Genomic DNA, 18,582 nt, shown 5'->3' on the forward strand with positions numbered 1-18,582 from the left:
TGGAGTCGTAATCAGAAGTGCAGAGTGGTATGATCTAGTGAAAATCAAACTAATGAAGTCAGAAGCAGAATACTGATTCCACTTACATGTATGACTCTGTCACTTATGTTCCAGCGAAAACTACGTATTGTAGTCTGAAGCAGAAGGGGAGAACTAAACCAGTCACAGTGCTCGATTCTGGGCCTTGTGGTTAGTTGGTTTCTACCTCTGCCTCTGACTACAACAATCTAGTTTTCATTGGATCATAAGCAATGGAGTCGTCAATGGAATCAGAGGAAAATTTCCTCATTTTAGTTGTTAGCTTTCTGTGATATTCCAAATCAAATCACACACCTCCATATCAGGCAGAGCTCTCAAGGCACTGAAGAGAGTCATAGTCTTGCCACTGCCAGGGGGGCCACAGAGTACCATTGGCTTGTGCTCTGCCAGCCAGGTGTACAACAGTGCCTCATGTCGCACAGTGTCTACTGTTGGTACTACAATGTCTGGTGCTGCCACTTTGTGAGTTTCCACTTCAATCTGTGGGACCTTGGACTGCCACAGCACCCACTCACCCTGGATTGTAACCTGGAGAGAAAACAGACGTAAGTGGTCATCACTAGGAAAGTCCTCTTTATATTGGGCTCAATGAAATTTAAGCGGTCTGGTCTATCTGATATGTACATGGGAGGTACCGGAAGGAGTTCCAGGGCCAATGTCATGTGCTTTGCTTGTAGTGTAGTGCTTGCTTGGTTGTTTAGTTTACCTTCCTCTTTCCTCTTTCCTCTTTCCTTCCTTCCATCCCTCCCTCCCTCCCTCCCTTCCTACCTCCCACTTGGTTAGGTACACCTTCCACACATTGTTTCTTCACAGTGCTGTGTTGACAGGTGTCTGGATGCCTGGTTTGCCATGGTGATCTCCTGGCTGTAGAAGAGATTGTTACTCTCCTCTTCTGCTACCTTTAAGGCACCTACCCTCAAACATTTCAAGTAGTGTTTATACTCAATTTTGATGTAATTTGTTAGGTAAAGTAGATCTGATCTCAAGATATATCTTTAACCCTTAGTCCATTCAAGCTACCATTGAAGAAATCTTAGTCTATTTTTTGTTTAAAAAAAATATTTTAAGACTTCCACACCATTCAACTCAAAGACAGTTTTTTAGATAACATGCACATAAACAATTTAAGTTTTCTTTGTTTTCAAACTCAACATACCTCATAATCCACAATAGATGACGTTGAACTAGATGGCAAGGGGATTGTGGTGATACTCTTGATGAAGCTTCCAAGGTCTTCTCGTGTCTTCAATTTGCAGTCTCCAGAGAATGCCCACAAGATGCAGAAGATCAGATAGCGTGGGATATAACGTTCTAACTGGTCTCTCTGTTAGAAGGAAATAAGCAGAAATATGTGTATAGACGGTTGATGTTAAGCCCTAACACTGGTATATAGATACCTAGTCTCTATTACAGTAGCCTTTGCCTACTGGATAGATTGAGATGCTGAGAGCCTATAAGACTTCCCCTCTATGTTACGCTCAAGTTTAGTTGGGGTGATATGCAAATAAAATACAACATCTATTCAGTAACCATTTGCAGGACTTACTCCTGACTTGCCAAGAACTGGTAGTCCCCAGACCTCCAGCAGGTATTCTATAATGTTAGAGGCATGTTTCAAACATGAAATGGCAAAATGAGTGCTATTTTAGGCTAATGTGAGTGCTATTCAAGCTAACCAGAGTCCTATTTAGGCAACTTGAGTGCTATTTAGACTAAACAGAGCACTTGTTAGGCTAATCAGAATGCTATTTAGGTTAACCGTTGTAGCATTGTCATTTTGCAATTTCATATTTTGACACACCCTAATGTTACTAGTTTTTGTAAATGGCCCTCTAAAGGAAGTTGACATGGGCCCGCCTTACTCCTTCCGATGGGTCCTGCACAAGGGCAGCCACCTTCTTCCAAGCTTAGTGTCAACACTGATTTAACAATACAACGTTGGTAAGAAGGCATGTTACTACACAAGACATTAGTGTACCTCCATTGGAAAGTCAGGGTGTTGCTGATTGTACTGAAGGACATTTCTGATTCCTTGGTGAATCATGGAGAACAATGATTCCAGTGCCCTCATGCGTGTGAAATCCATGATGTGCTCCTGCTTGAAGGCAAACTCCAGGCACTTTACAACCAGACCATTTGACGAGAAATGCTCATGGATAATATCCACAAAGTCACACTGAACCTATAAAAAGTTAATTAAAAACATTTTAATGTTCGCAAGATCTAAGGGACAGCAACAAATGTGTCCATGAGCTACCACAGCAGAACAACCAACACTTCATGATAGAACAGCTCTATGTTCACATACTAGGGTTTCACGCACAGACTTCACAATTATAATCACCGTGTACAGTGTAATAAACAGTGCCATGTGAAAGTACTGCTCAATAGCTTTCATTTGAATGGTCACACACTGGGGTTTCATCCACAGGTGTAAAAGTTAGAAGCCTTCTACAATTGGCCTGAGGTTTGAATCTACAAGGAAACACTAACTTGGGTTTTTAAAACCATAAAGCAGCACCACAGATAAAATCAGCATAGTCAGTATCAATCTGTGAACCATTGTTTGACTACCATATATACCTGCATTGTAGGTGACAAAACATCTTCATTCTGTCCCTGAGGTTTGATGCGTCTGGTCTCCTCTTCAACCTCTTCCACTGGCACTCTCTTCATTATGAACAGGTTGTTGTCAAAGATCATCTCAGTTGACAGGACGTCCTGACTAAACCACACCATACCACAACGGCTGACAGTTGCCAAAGTTGCAAAGCGTAGGTCCTGCACTTCAAACATGATGCGCACCTAAACACAGCAAATGTAACACCTCAACATTTTGAGTTATTTTGGCCCGGACAAAACTACCTTTGAACTGAAGGAAACCTGAAAATAGTGGTCTACTAAGATAGAAAAACACCAAAGAGATTATTAATAATAAACCATAGGTGAACAAGGATGGTTAAGGATGGAAAAGATTTACATGGATTATAAATGATGAACTTGAAACATTTAGGGTGAACTGTGACATTGCTCCTTTAAAATCTGGGTCTTTCTAGCTTCTATTTTCACAGAAGCAAGCAGAGGAGTCCACATACAAGCACTGACAAATCCAAACAAAAAACAACATTTGACCTTACAAACAAGCTTACAGCAAGTGCTCGACGTGATTTTTTTCCCCTGTGTATCAAACCTACAACTTGCTTGCAACATGAAACAATTAGTTGTGTTGCTTTACTGTCTAAATCGGCCTGTGCAAACAGGGTCAATAACAAGAAATAATCACTCTGCAATATTTTCGCTTACATTGGATGGAATGCCTAGACGTTCACCATTTGGCAAAGTCAACAGCTTGTTGTCATCCAGAACACTGTTTAAGTTCTCCACCCACTCTGGATCAACATCACCATCAAAAATGATCCACTGCCTCTTGTTGATCTCTCCTCGCACATTGTCAATGATCCTTGAATACAAAAAGTGAGAACATCTTAATTTATTAAGGGATTGGAACAAAATATTTGCTTTGTATTAATTTCAATATTAAGTAAGGTTTGAAAAATTGCAACTCTTTACTGAAGCTGCACATCAATTTGTGACCGTGAACCGGAAAACATACCTTAACACTTATTCATTAGATGGGCAAAAGCATTAAGCATCCGCTAGTCATCCATCAGAATGTTTTCTTAAAAACATTAGAGGCGTTAGCCCAACCGTTAGATGTTAGCATCAGGCCATTAGAACGTAGAGTGCATCCGGTAGCAAGAGACATGATTTTAAGTAAAAAAAAAAAAAAAAAAACCATTTGAATTCTCTTTAGGCTTGTAAGAGAAATGCCATACTGTGCTTCTGTGCTGATTAGCAGTTACGGTACTCAACAGAAACAGTGCATTTTCAGAAGGGTCCCTTACTTTCTCAGTATATGTGTAAACAATCCATCAGTCCATTCCCTTGTGTTAGGATCAAGTGTTCCATACAAGGCCTCCTTGGAGATGGCCTGAAAACAAAATCAACCAAGAGGATACATTAGAGACAGTTTCCTTGTTATGGTTGAACTGAATTGTTTTCTAGATATTAAGTTCCTTAGAAGTATTAGAGCAGCTTTCAACTGGGTGCCACAAAACCAACACCAAACCAATTACCGTGTACTTACATTGAAAACTGTTCTACTAGTACAAATTAATTACCTATTAAAAAAGTCGTGACTGTGTTTATAGACATACATTACTAACAATGATAAAAAATCATAGACCTTTATGAAACTTTCCTCTGAACCATTTTCCCAGACTTGATGTACAGAGTACTTTAATTGGCCATATTCATATTCTCGGTACTGGACTGGAACTACTGTAGGTTGCAAGTAGGCTAAAGCGGTGAGTCTTTTCAAATGCAAATGACATTAATCTCTATGTAATGATATTTTCCCACATGAGCCTCCATTGCAAGCTAGTTCAAGTCAAGTACTGAGAATATGAAAATGGTCTGTTAGGTCATGCAACTTTAAATACCTTGGGGTCAACAACATGTGCCACACCCTCGACACCCTCCAGATTTTCTAAGGCTTTCAGCAGTGTGCGCCAGGCTGAGGACTTGCCACTACCACTGGGTCCAACCATCATCAGGCCGTGATGAATCTGGGAGATCTGATACAGCTGAAGGATCTAAAACAACAACAACAATGAAGAAGATGTCATTAATATGTTCTCAAGTATGATTGATCAAGTCTTTGTTAACTGCAAAGATCATAGAGAATTATTTACATGTAGTCATCCCTCAAGTTGAGACCTGAATTAAGTGTTTTAACATTAACAAATTGTTTTTAAATTAGATGATGCTCTGGACAGAAAATGAACTATTTCCATGAATATTCAATGTACTCCTCTCATAAATTATTTGTGTTTCTTACTTCATAACAAAGATACATTTTTTTCACTGCTACAGATTGGTTACTCATAAATATATATGCATGTGAGACAATCAGAGAATAGACATGAATAAAAAGATTTCCCTATAAACCCTTTACCAAGTAGCCTTATGTTTTTTAAAAATTAAATTAAGGTGCGACCTAAAGCTTTCACATTAAAGAGAGCTTCACTTGCATGCTCGCCCTCATATGAATCAAATTCCTTTTCAATTGATATATTTTGGGACTAGGGTTCATTTTGCCATCATTGCAAATCTGCCGTGACTTTGCATGCCATCTAGAATAAACATGGTTGCAATTTGCTATAGCATAAACACCTTTAGTTACCTTCTCCACCCACGCACTTCCTTGTTCTTCTCCCTCTCCATATACAAGGTTCATCTCTGTGCACACTTTCTTAATCTCAGCCTTGAGGCCCTTCATCTCAGCACCAACATAACGCACTCCAGGGAAGACATCTGACAACAAGCTTTGAAGAAGAGGGATGTCTTCTGCCACAAGTTTCGGCACCACTGTCTCATAAACACTCTGGATCAAGATCTGGTTGGAAGAAGAGCAGCAATATTTAATATCAATGACTTGAACAAGTATTTTTGATGAAAAAAAGGATTGGAGCAGCGCAGCGTGGCGTGGCGTGGCACAGCACAACATGGCATGGAGTAGAGCAGAGTTGAGTTGAGTAGGAGTTACGTTGAGTTGTGCTGAACCTAGAAGGGTACAGCCATGTAAAGTAGGGCAATTGACTGTCACATCAAATTAGAACACTGCACTTTCAGGAATTACTTGTGGACTTTTGTTGAAGTAAATTGTGTACCTCTTGTTCGTTTAGACTCTCAGAGATGGCTGCCTCATCAGCCTCTTGCCCTTCTTCAGTCAGACTCTCTTTGATCCTCTGAATCTTCTCACGTTTGACATTACCAGCACTGACCAGCACACTCTTCAGGGCACGAAGACCAAAGTCATAATGTGACTGGTTAGAAAGCTGTTCTCCACAAAGTCTGCAGAATTTCATACAGAATAAAAATGCATCGGCTTACCAATGTTTTATGAATTGTCAAATAAGCTAATCAACATGCCATAAAGCCTGGTGGAGATAGTTTAAGTCTTCTCACAAAGAATACAGTCAAGTACCATGACTGACTGACCACTGAATCCCAACTTTCTAATTATATGTACTAGGCACGACTCTACAAATCAGCATACACTGAAGGACAAAAACGCTAATCTGAAAATGTGTGGCGTGACGGTAACTACTTACAGTTTGTGTACAATTCTAGGATTATTTGGTTAAATTTTCCAACATTCAATGAAAATTTGTCATGAGAAAATACAGATCCAGATGTCTATCTTTGTTTTTGTGATTTGCCTTTTCAACATTTTATAACTACTTCATTATTACGTACTTGAAGAATGGAACAATCTTGGTTGCCAGTTTCTCTGCAGTTCTGAAGCCCTGTGAGTACAACATGACCTGTGCAATGAGCTGCCTGTCAGGAGTAGTCATGGCCAAGCTACGGAACAACTTCTTCAAGTTGTCTGGGAGGTTGGATCTTCCAGCATAGCCTGGATTCATTGTAATGAAGATTGCCATGTCACGGCTCACTCTCACTTGCTTGCCAACCAGCTCAATGGTAATGGCTGTTGCTGAAAATGGATGAAATATAATTTTAGTCCCATACTTTTCAAATAATACCAAATAACTGCAGTAATATTTTCAGTTATTGCCTTACATGTGTCATTGCTGCCTTCTCTGAGTGACAGCTGAATGGTCTGTATTTGTTGAGACACAGCTGACAACATTCTCTCCTCCAAACGGTTGAATTCATCAAAGCAGCCCCAGGCACCAACCTGACAGAGACCTACAAAGATACGGCCCATGGCCTGGGAAAGAGATAAAAGATGGATTAGACAATGTCCACAACATTCTTGTAACTGTTAACTTAAAAGAGCCTTATAGCTTTCAGAGCTGAAAGGTTCAAAAGACTTGCACTTGAGTCAGGTTTCTGTAAAGTCTACAGCAGAACAGTGCTAGAACTCACCTGGAAGTCAAATGTCTCATCACAGTTAAAGACCAACACAAATCTTCCCAGCTGATGACCAAGAGCTTTCACTGATTCTGTCTTTCCTGTGCCAGCAGGACCTAAACACACAAAACACAACTCAATAATCATTTAGATTGGAAAAGAAAGACAGCACTATAAAGAGTCAAAGGAGGGTTTTTCAAAGGGAGGTTCACCAGGTTTCTTCTCCACCATGAAAGACGACAATTTTTAAGCAGTTCACTTCAGGAAACATAATTATTTCAAGGTGAAAATTGTTTAAAAAGTTTATCGACAGTATAATTGCTACATGTACGTGGAACCAGAGAACCAACTCACCAAATGGTGACCCTCCTAATCTTCCTTCCAAAGCTTGAGTCATGGTAAGATAACAGCGATCTGTCAGCGGGGTCTGGACAAGCTTGTCTTGAACTCCAAGGTACTCAAAGCCATAATTAAACTTGGCATTGGCCATGTGGATTGACAGCTGTTGCAGAACATCTTTCTGCTTCGGGTCGAAGTAAAACCTCATCTGACTAAGCCATTCAAAAGCCCTGGTACTTGTGACTTGTGCACCAATCAGCTGGCGTGTCACATCACGTTGATGAACATGTTCAATAATCTGAATAGGAAAATTAATTAGTATGCCTTTTAACAAACCGTCCTACTGATTTCTACAACTATAGCTCTGGTTCTCCAAAAAAAGATTTTCACTAATTTACATGTAGGATTACACTTATCTACATGTATGTATGTATGATTACACATTTTCTACCATCAAATTTAAATAACCAACATTTTTGAGTTTACAGTTTTACCCTGGCATATCAAAGTGAACCAGGCATTCAAAGATATGATATAAACCTGATTTCAAAGTTGGTGATAATATATCTGAAGTTAGTTTTAAAACTCTACTCTCCCATTGTTGACATTGGCCCTTTTAAAGACCCCCTACATGTATAAACTGCCAAAAGTTGATTCAGTACTTATACAGAAAATGAAAATATGTCATTGATAAAAAAACTCCACCAAACAGACTGATTTACAGGCTTACCAAGTGTTCCAGTTTGCGTCGTCTCACTGGAGGCTGTTCTTGCAGGACAGAGTCAGCCAGGATGTTCAATGTGGCTTCGACAACTCTGAGGACCTTCAACATTGGCTCCAAGTCTTTCTGGTTGGAAGATGAGGAGATTGTCTGCAATGCGTTTTCACAGCTTTCTGACCATGCAATCTGAGAAGCTAGAACTACAAGTTGGGCCTACAAGAAGGAAATAATTAATCGGATTAGATGAGTATCTATCAATCAGCAAGAGATTAAACTGATATACTTTATTGTGCATGTGAATCAGACAAAGCACCCATCTTACCTGAAATCCATCAACCCACTTCATGTACTGCTGCCCATCAATGCTCTCGGAATTAAACTGTTGTACATCAGTCACTGCCTCAGCCAGTAAGGTAGCCAGAGTAGTACGCATCTCAGACTCGACACATGTCAGCCATTCATTCACTTTGGGATGTTCCTTCAATGACACAGGCTTCTTGAAGACCACCTGGAGAGAGACAAAGGTTTGCACCAAGGTTAAACTTAAATGATATTTTCATAATGACCGTCAAACATCTTGCCAATTTGCTGGGTGTTGGACACTATTGATAAAAGTGAAAATAGTAACAGAACAGTATTGAATTACAAATAGCTTATAAAAACCTTAATGTATATTCTGTAAGTATTCGTGTTAAGCATAGTTGAAGTCTTTTTCCCACGGCATTGTTTCCATGATGATACAATGGAAAGTTTTTTGTCCAGTTATTCAAAGGAGCAAGTGTCTCTCCAAATGATACAAAGCTCTCTTAAATCACAGCTTTTCAAAAGTGTATTACAAATATTTGAACTGAGTCCCTTGCTTGTTTAGAGCATGGCAAATCACACAAAAATACCTTGTGGGTTAGATGCAGAGATAACCAGCACAGTCAATGTTATGACACAGTGTACAAGTGTGTAGATACAGTACTGCAAGTGTTTTTAGCTCCAATGTAGAAGGGGCTAAACCAATGTCCTACTGAAACCCTGATTATTCCAAATAACACTTATTAACTAATACACCACAAAGTATTTTTTTCTTCCAATGTAGTGCAGTTACCTCTTCTCCTTCCTTGGAACTCAAGCCACTGATCAAATTTTCCTCATCATTAAGAACAATGGCAGCAACACCAGCAAACATCTTCTTGAAGTGCTTCTGCAGCTTTGGAATGCTCTTGCTGTTCCCGATGATCTCAAGCAAGTCTTCATCTCCCACAAAGTAGAATCGTGGGAAAGATGCTCTCTCCCTTTCCAGGTATTCACCCAAAGCTTTCTGGATTTTACCAAGTAGATCTGCCAGACGTTCCAGCTGACGCTGAACTCCTTGGATGTTGAGGACATCCACAATCAGAGGTGTTTTGGCTACCTTCTTCATTAGTGTCAGGAATTCTGTGCTGATACTGGGGTGAAAAGAAAGCAGCAAAGAGATTTGCCAACCAACTTAGTGAAACTGGTACACTAACTTATATGCAATTTAAGTCTGCTACATGGCCAAAGTTCTCAAGGTGTCGTTGATAATCTGTCTTAGTCTTTCTTGGTTGTAGCCATCCTTGTTTAGTTTCCTTTTTGTATTACAATTGTGGTATTACTCTGCCTTACTAAAACTATCATTTTAAGGTTTGCTGCAATTTAAAAGTGAATAAAAATGACTTAAAAGATTGTGGCATAGCTTCTTTAACTCTGTTTTCTGTAACATGGAGGAATTTTTATAGCAACTCTGAATTGTTCATTCAGACAGGTATACTCTAGCTGAAAATATTTCTTTCGCTTGGAAATGTTTGATGATGCAGCAAAACTTAGGTATTAATTTACTTATAACTGGTACAAATTATTAAATGAAGGAAAATCAATTGCAGCAAATAAATAACACCCACCTCTGGAAGCGCTGAGTTTCCACTGGTAACAAAGCCTTGATATCAGCACTTCCACTGAAGATACCATCCAAGTACACCCATCGACGTTGGACATCAATCCACACATCAAACACATCATGGATACGGTTCAGCTTCTCCTCCCACTGAAGGGCATCCTCTTCAAAGACCTAAGAAACAAGCAGAGCTTTTTAAAAGACATGCACCAGTCCGATCTTGCTATTGATGTCGTCAATGAAAATGAGTGCACTTTCAATTAGTGATGTTGACTTTTTAGTCTTTCAGACAATGAAATTAGCCAGTAGTCGGCACTGAGCTACATCCCTGCAAATCTTAACGATGACCGTTCCAACATAAAGAACACAAAATGTACCTTGTAGTATGGGGACAGTTTCATGGCTGACACACTGTTGATGTGTTCCTTGACTTTGGTGAACAAGTCATCCCAGCCACGGATGATGCGGCATTTGTTCTGATAGTTCACAAGCTCCAGTTCATAGGTCTGCCACACATCTCGCACCTGCAGCCAAAATAATAATAGATGTCACTACCATTTGAAATGCATAGCATTTGCCTATTTCGATATAGATATGCTGACCCATCTTGTATAGGATGAAATACATTCCTATTCTAGTTGAATTGAAAATTGAATTGTATGTGTCAGGGTTGTGCCATGAAGCACCAGGGTACCATCAGACGACTAACTTTTTATTTTGGGCGAATGGAAAAACATACTTTTTTCATGTCCGTTTAAGTGCTGGGCACCTAGGATTTCATAGTTAGAAACCCTTGGGCTCCTCAAAATTTTTCTTACACCACAGCCTTGAAAGTATTATTGCATATTTCAATTATATCAGAAGTATTATTAGCATACCAGCTAGAGGCAGGAACAGCAGAAAACAACTAAACAGATGCTGGCAATACTGGTCTTTGACACTTCCACAAAAGATAACAAAAGCTACTAAACAGCCATGAAGAAGACTGACACAATTGACCCAATTCTGAGGATCATCATCATCCTTCTAACACCTCAGGGGGGTGTCGAGGCCACAATTCTGAGGATAAAATGAAAGAATCACCTGTTTCAAGAATTCCTCCAAGGCCATTTCTCCCTGGGCAACAAGAATGACATCTTTGACAATCATTTCATTCTTCTGCAGATCTACATCCCACACTTGTCCCAAATTTAAATCACTCAACACCCAGTTGACATGCAGCTTTCTCATCAGTGTCTTCCAGTGCCGCTCCTTCAATGCTTCCGACTTGAGTTCAACAATCAGCATGTTAACCTACCAAATGCAAAAAGAAACATTGTAGAAACTGAGCACAACATCTGGACATGATGGCTGCACCAAACACAATAACACTTTTTTCAGAGCAGAGAGGCTATTACCTTCAAGTAAGTCTTGATTGTTTTCTGGACATACTCAAATGAAGAGTACTGTTTGAGCCGAGCTGGAAGGTTCTTCATGTCATTCAACAGACCATCAAGTGACTGACGCAGCTGTAAAGATATTAAACATCATCAACAGTTATGCACAATGAATGTAGCACTTGATTACATTATTTTAACCTTTGTGTTTTGGTGATAATTCTGTTTATGTCTAAATGACACTTTTTACTACACCATAGCACTCACCTTCCTAGGCTGAACAGAAAGCCATGGTTTCTCCTTCAACTCATCCACTTTCTCCCAAACCTTCGCCAGTTCAGACCACACACCCTTCAAGTCTTGTAACTCTTCCAGACCAACCTGGACTCGCTCATCACTAGCCACCAATGTTCCTGCAAACAAGTCACCAAAAAGTCAGTACACAAACCACAGCAGATAACAGCGTGAGGGATACCACGCCATCTAATGGCTGCCTTTATGCTAATCACAGACAACAGGCTTAACCTATTGATGCAACTGCGCTACAGTGTGGGCGATACTTTTCTGGTGTCCAAAGAATTCATAATTCGAACAAATTATCAAAATCTCACCTGGTTCCATCAGTTCCAGAGCTTCCTTGGCCCTGGCGACATTGTCTCTGTCTTCCTTAAGTCTGGAGAACTTGCCCTCAAAAATGGCCAAGTTGTTTAGTGCTACATCAGGTCTTGTGCTGCCCTGAACAGGTTTGCCCTTCTCCCATTCAAACAGCAGCTCTGAAGTGCGTGTTTCTACTGCCTGGTCCTCAGAGATGATCTTCATTTGCAAAGTGGCAACCTACCAAGAGAATAGAATAACAAATGAAAAATCTGTACTTAACACCTACATTTGTATTGTTAGTACATCATTACTGAAGACCAAAAGAGAATGAACAGGGATAATTTTACTATCACAAGAAAACTGCATCAACTCCAGTTAAGGATTATTTTTATTAAACTTGTAGACACTTCATAAGGGACTATCAATCTGGCATTTTGAACCTCTACTAAAACAAAGTTTTGCACCATTTGTTGTTACTTTAATTTGGCTCGCTTTCACTGACCATCAATCTTGTAAGTTTTCCCATTACTATCTCATTGCAATGTTTAGCCCTATGTTATGCTAATAGAAGATCTTTTATTTAAGCCTTACATCCGCCAAGAGATTGAAGGTGTAGTTTCAGAAAGATTAATATCTATACCTCCACCACTGGAAATTCCAATTAAGCTTGATATGTTCTCTTAAAATTTTTTGATCTTACACAACTCCTCCCCACCCCCCAGGAAATTCCAATCCCTTCTGTAGGGGGAATATGGATATTTTCTTGAAAAGCACATTCAGATTTATTAACTTCATGAACGACAGAAAATTATAGGGAACATGCTATTTTTTAATTACCTGGGTCTGAATACTGGAGTCTTTTCTCTTCAGGATGTCATTAAACGCACCCCACTCTCCTTCAATGTTGTCAACATACAGCCATGATGGAGGGAAGGCAAATCTCTGTCGCTCCAAGATACGCTGGCCTTCTTTGTACATCTATTATTTTGGAAATTAAATCATGTTTTAAAAATACGTCATGTGAAATGTAAAACAAAATCAAGTTAATTCCTAAACACAACCAAAGAAAAAACCACTTTATCTGTTGCAATCATACACATTGATTCAGAAAGAAATGGAAATGGAAGGAAAGGAAGGAAATGGCTGGAAATGGCTGGGTGAGAGTAGTGGGCTTGAAGTTCACAGAGTGATGATATTGACTGACAACAGCGAGAGCTAAGCAGCAGGATCAAAATCTCATTGCAAGTCTTTTCTATCTAACTCCATACTCTGTCAATAATTTCCTTTCTTTGCCATGATTTGGTTCCAAAAAAAAGTTGTAATCTGGGTAAAATTAATTAAATATGCAATAAATCATAGCTGTATGCTGGATGCTGGTTAGGGACCTCACAACCCCACCTATATCACTGTGTGAAAGTGGGAAGGAAACATTTCAGACCTCAACATTCTTCTCCCAGTTCTTCAGCTTTCTCTTCAGTGACTGCACAACAGTGATGAACCCAACAGCATCAGATGTCGAGGCTCCTTCAATCGTTTGCTGCTCCATATCAGTACGGGCCTGAAATACCAAACACTAGTGCTCAGAGTATTCATAAAAATATCAAGATATCAACATGAAATAATTACAATGTCTGAAATACAATGTGCACTCAGTCTGACAGTAAATAGAGGTTCTACCGTAAACAAAAGATTACCTTGGAGACTGAGCCATAAAAGTCCTGCATGTTATCTCCGAGGCGTGAGGCAAACTTGCTGAGGATTTCCTTGTGCCATGTGTCATACTTCATGTTGACTTTAGATTGAACCTGGAATCAAAGCACAGAAAAATGTTTGACATAGAGAGTAACCATTTTGATCATCTGGATAAGTTATAATGCAAGTTTGAAACCTATTTTGAAGTATCTGTAAGTATCTTTTAGAATTTATTGCTATTTTCAAGGGACATTCCTATTTGATATTAGTGATATTAGACCTTAATAGCAGCTGTGAAATACACAAAAATACCTGGTGATAGTCAATGACAATTGGTCCAAAGACTTTCCGTGTGTCTGAAGTGTCAAAGGTGACACGCGCTCGCCTGTAGAAAAAGACAGATAACATACATTGTAAATATTTCCAAAAAGAACACTTTGTGTTAGATTGACAAAGCACACGTTTGTCAAGTTCTACTAAAATTATCCTTTCTGATAAAGTTAAAAAAAAAAACCTGAACAGCATCACAGCCAAAATGTAAGTGGTCATAATAATTATTATAATTATAATTATTATTGGTCATACTTTAGTCTTAAAGTTAGTCTTGTGGTTTAGTTCCAAGCATGTCAGTAAGTGTCGGTTGACAGCTATTTTCACTGGCTAAAAGAGAAATAAAATCTAGCTGCAATTTCATTTGAAAACAAAGACTTGGGTAAACTGTGGAGCAGCCAAGGCCAGAAAGTTAGCTGGGCTTGTTAATGAGCTGGCTTAGTGAATTTTTAGCTACATCTCTGTAAATTCTACAGGCAAAGGCTACAGTAAATGTTAAGTCAGTCTGCCCTTACTTGATGTCTTTGAGAAGAACCATCCACTTCTCCATGTTCTCTCCCAGTCTGTTGTACACCATGCTCATATCCATGTCCCAGAGAGACTGGTACTGAAGCCACACCTGTACATACTCCTCCATCTTTGCCACCTTCTCTTCGATTGCAGCGTAAGCAGCTTGCAGGTACACTGGGCCTTCAGGAAGCTTTCCCAAGAGACTGCGGTAAGTTGTGTCAGTCTCAAGCTCATCGCGCTCCAGGCCAACCTACAATAATGCAAAACAAAATGGATTAACATCTTGGTTTTTACACTTTTTTTACAAATAAACAGACTTCTTATATTTGAGGTTACACTCAAGTCACTAGTGAAATCCAGGCTTGTTATTAGTATGATTTGAAAAGAAAGTAAGAACAAAAACTGGAATTTCCAGAGGGATTGGGGGGAGAAGGTCAAACCAAAAAATCTTCCATGAGAGGGGTATGGATATTTTCTGGAACATCACAAAAGTCAGGAGAGTGAGTGGCAGAGACTCATGGGTACTGACAGAGATGTAACTCAGAAGGGCTGTCATCAGGTTTGGAGTCACCTGTAGCAATGATCTTCACACCCATAACAAATTTGTTATTTTGTTGGTGAAATGTATCAACTACAAGTAATTTCACTCATAACATTAAGGGCATATCAAGCATACTCGGCCACAACAGGTGTTAGGAAATACGGCATATAATGACAGGCCTGCAGAAAAGGGATGACCCCTATACCAACCTGATACCGAGAACTCTGGATGCGGGGCAGCAGTGTGATGTTACTAATCCATATGTGTAGCTCAGCGATCAAGTGTTCTCGCACTCTTTCCACGGGAGGTTGTATAAACAGGACTTGATTCTGAATCAGTATCTCATGTCGTAGAATCTGTAAGAAGGCAGTTACAAAGTTAATTTAAATATAGTTAAATGGAATTTAACATAGTTAACGACTAGGAGCTAGTCTGGTCAGTAGCGTTTTTGTAGGCGGTTGTCAGTGTCTTGGCCGTCTGTGAGCGTTTGGTTAGCGTTTGGTGCGTTTTGTAGTGTTTGATATAGTTCAATGAAATTTTACATAGTTATGACCAGGAGCCAGTCTGGTCAGTAGCGTTTTTTGTAGGCGTTTGTTAGTGCCTTGGCCATCTGTTAGCGTTTGTTTAGCGTTTGGTGCGTTTCTGTAGCGTTTGCAACAGTCATATGGTCGTGAGAGCCCTGGGGCTGACATTGTCCAGCGGTATATTTGGTTAGTACATGTGTTGTCGTCCCATGTGCTCGCAGTGTGTTCATCGCTCTGTTAGTGTGGCGTTGTGGATTGAATTATAGTTTAGCGGTTCTCGGCGTTCCCTCCCTATCCCCCCTTTCTTTTCAGCATTTTATTTTATTTATTTATTTATTTATTTATTTACTTATTTATTTATTTATTCATTTATTTTTCCACCAATGCCGTCTGGCTTGAGTGTGACGGGTGCCTGTAGGGGGCTTGGCGCGGGGGGCTCGTGGCTTGGTTGCGGGTTGGGCAGGCCAGTCGGGTGTTCTAGCGCCTTGGGGATGTGACTGTGGTTGCAGCCCCCGGGCTTCGTAGGCACCTTCCCTCCACTAGCGACTTGGGCGTTAATAAAAGTTAAAGAAAAAAGAAAAAAGAAAATATAGAACATGTGTTTTTTGACACACACCATTGAACAGTGGAACCCAGTTAAACGATCTGGTAACCAATGGGCCACAAAAATCTAACCGTATTGATAGGATGGCTGCATTAAAGGGGTTTTTTTACATAAGAAAATGACTGACTGAACTTTTGTTTAGGCCAGAATAAAGTGGCTGTAATAAAATGGTAGCCATGAAAGGGGGTTTCACTATACCCTCTTAATAATTTTCCGACATTTTCAGTTGATAGAAATTCTCTATCAAACCTGTATGTCAGGGTCTCCCCCTGGTTTGTGTGCCATCATGGATGTGTCAGTATCATCCAAGTGTTTAGAAGTCTTGCTTCCTTTGAGACAGTCAGTCCAGCTCTTCAAACCAGCCTCCAGACGACCTGACAAGTACTTCTCAACCTATAACGAATGTTCCACAGCAAGTTATTAACAACTGCATCAGGCTGTATGGAGGATGGGTGCCTGAGGGCCTCCACTGTGATCAACCCAGCCCCTAGACAGTGAAACGCTCTCATGGCTGGCAATCCCTGCAACCCAGCCATGAGCCCCCACAGATGGTTAACCAGGCACCCATCACAGCTCACACTGAAATAAGAGTGGAAAAGGGATGAGGAGGGAGGGGCAGAAAAAAAAAAAGGCAAAATAACTAGTAGCTTGATTATGCCATGCTTAAACACACCACTACCATGGGATGCAATGTGCCTGCACCAACAACCAGAAATTGCTGACCACCTGACGAGTGTCGTTCACTAAGTTTAATTGCATTTAATTGAATTTAAAATGGAAAGTATCACAAAAAAGTGACATGTCTCACAACAACAAAAAATAACCCAAAAACAAATTATGAATTCGTTTAGAATGACTCCAGTATTACCTGAAGATCAAGAGTCGCAACCCACTGAGGAAGATTAGAGTAGGAATGAAGGTTCAACTCATCCACTGCTCTCTGAACTTTACCCAGAACATCCCTGAATGTATGACTGTTGTAGGAACAAGTCTCGAGGGATCGCACTTCAATGTCAATCTTCTCAACGCTACTCAGCAAGTCATCAACCTGGAAATTAATATTAAATCATCAACCAAACAATGCATACTGTCGATAAATAGGCTTTTAGCCAGAATTTGAAAAGTGGCCGTCTAAAATGTGCTATAGGGCCTTCTCAAATGAGCAATTTATAAGGCAGCATACGAAAAATAAAATAATTTTCTATAGAAATTGGCTGTCCACAGGATGCCTAGACATCCATCTGGCTAAAAGCCTGTTGATAAATCCATACTGTCCAGACCTATAGCCAGAGCCAATGTTTCTCCAGTTGCAGAAATGGTTATATTGTTGTAATAATTATAACAATAAAGACATCTCTGTCACATTGTAGATGCATCTTATTATTTGAAATGGAATTATATTCATTTTGAAAGTGATCTAAAAATGTTCAATATAAAATTAATAATTAAACAAAAGAAACTCTGCATACACAGTGCAGGCAAATGTACATGTACATCTGGGTTTGGGTCATATAAATAAACAAAGGAATTACAAACTTAACATGTAAAAATTAACCTTTTAAAACTGGGACAGAAAGGTTTCAAAATGATAAACCAAAATCTGTAACAACTACTGTAAATCTCACAAAGTTACAAACATGTGGTTGTTAAGATCTACTAGTTTATTGTACCTTTTCTTGGAAGTTAAACACAGCCTCGGCTAGCTTCTGCACATATGGATCCAACTTGTAGGATTCCCAAACAAGAACCATACCCTGCAGAAATAACCAGTCAATCAAAGTTAACTCTGTGCAAATAATTACACCCTCTCACTTGCAGTATATAATATACATGTAGCACTATGAAAATTGCTACAACAGAATGGTGCTGTATTAGAATACAGATAACACTACTTGTTTCTTGGTAATGTCCCTCATAAAGAAATTCTTCAATCAATTCTACAGTAGGAGAAGGCTGGATTACAACCAAAACAGTTTCACATGCAATATAAATATAATAATTTCAGACCAAATACTTTATATAACTTACTTCTGTAACGAGAGCCTGTACATCTTTTCGCAAACCAGCAACAAGAGGTGAGATAGAACCCTTCTCTTCAACCTTAAAAACAAGTCAATGAAATAAATGAGAGTATTAAATTACTGTAACTTCCACAAGCAAAGTATGTAGGTTGGAATGGTCAATATTAAACATAAATCTTAAATACCTTTTCACATGTTCTCTCGTAAGTTCGCACACTTTCAATAAGTGAGATGGCAAATGGGTAAAGCTGGTTGGCTTGGTGTGCCTTGTTTACAATTGCCAATGGAACTCGGAAACCCAACCACTTTAGGTTACGAACCTACCAAAAAAGGGAAAAGATTAGTTACTTTTAAAACTAAGTACTAAAAAATGAATATTGGCTCCTACACATTTTAGGAATTGGGACTGGCTGGTCAATGCTCGCAGGTTATGCCACTTTCAG

The 18,582-nt window shown here is 39.5% G+C and overlaps 1 protein-coding gene across 2 annotated transcripts in view; it reads right to left on the bottom strand.

Annotated features, from left to right (window-relative positions):
• LOC145468072 (cytoplasmic dynein 1 heavy chain 1-like) overlaps positions 1-18,582 on the bottom strand; it is a 58,664-nt gene that overhangs the window by 33,220 nt on the left and 6,862 nt on the right. For both annotated transcript variants that reach the window (XM_081451738.1, XM_081451737.1), the window contains exons 12-44: positions 18,325-18,459; positions 18,147-18,218; positions 17,789-17,872; positions 16,987-17,166; positions 16,368-16,511; positions 15,200-15,346; positions 14,455-14,699; positions 13,922-13,994; positions 13,612-13,722; positions 13,356-13,475; positions 12,755-12,895; positions 11,932-12,154; positions 11,588-11,733; positions 11,342-11,452; positions 11,028-11,237; positions 10,322-10,468; positions 9,952-10,118; positions 9,138-9,477; positions 8,364-8,549; positions 8,051-8,254; positions 7,336-7,618; positions 6,997-7,097; positions 6,688-6,838; positions 6,361-6,601; positions 5,772-5,955; positions 5,285-5,497; positions 4,542-4,694; positions 3,945-4,030; positions 3,343-3,499; positions 2,623-2,844; positions 2,018-2,221; positions 1,196-1,363; positions 334-567 (exon numbers count right to left, since the gene is read on the bottom strand). In XM_081451738.1, the coding sequence (XP_081307864.1) occupies positions 334-567; positions 1,196-1,363; positions 2,018-2,221; positions 2,623-2,844; positions 3,343-3,499; positions 3,945-4,030; positions 4,542-4,694; positions 5,285-5,497; positions 5,772-5,955; positions 6,361-6,601; positions 6,688-6,838; positions 6,997-7,097; positions 7,336-7,618; positions 8,051-8,254; positions 8,364-8,549; positions 9,138-9,477; positions 9,952-10,118; positions 10,322-10,468; positions 11,028-11,237; positions 11,342-11,452; positions 11,588-11,733; positions 11,932-12,154; positions 12,755-12,895; positions 13,356-13,475; positions 13,612-13,722; positions 13,922-13,994; positions 14,455-14,699; positions 15,200-15,346; positions 16,368-16,511; positions 16,987-17,166; positions 17,789-17,872; positions 18,147-18,218; positions 18,325-18,459 (5,583 nt within the window). The remainder of the gene's footprint in view (positions 1-333; positions 568-1,195; positions 1,364-2,017; positions 2,222-2,622; positions 2,845-3,342; positions 3,500-3,944; positions 4,031-4,541; positions 4,695-5,284; positions 5,498-5,771; positions 5,956-6,360; positions 6,602-6,687; positions 6,839-6,996; positions 7,098-7,335; positions 7,619-8,050; positions 8,255-8,363; positions 8,550-9,137; positions 9,478-9,951; positions 10,119-10,321; positions 10,469-11,027; positions 11,238-11,341; positions 11,453-11,587; positions 11,734-11,931; positions 12,155-12,754; positions 12,896-13,355; positions 13,476-13,611; positions 13,723-13,921; positions 13,995-14,454; positions 14,700-15,199; positions 15,347-16,367; positions 16,512-16,986; positions 17,167-17,788; positions 17,873-18,146; positions 18,219-18,324; positions 18,460-18,582) is intronic.

Source organism: Orbicella franksi, chromosome 14 (assembly GCF_964199315.1).
Source record: "Orbicella franksi chromosome 14, jaOrbFran1.1, whole genome shotgun sequence".
NCBI lineage: Eukaryota > Metazoa > Cnidaria > Anthozoa > Scleractinia > Merulinidae > Orbicella > Orbicella franksi.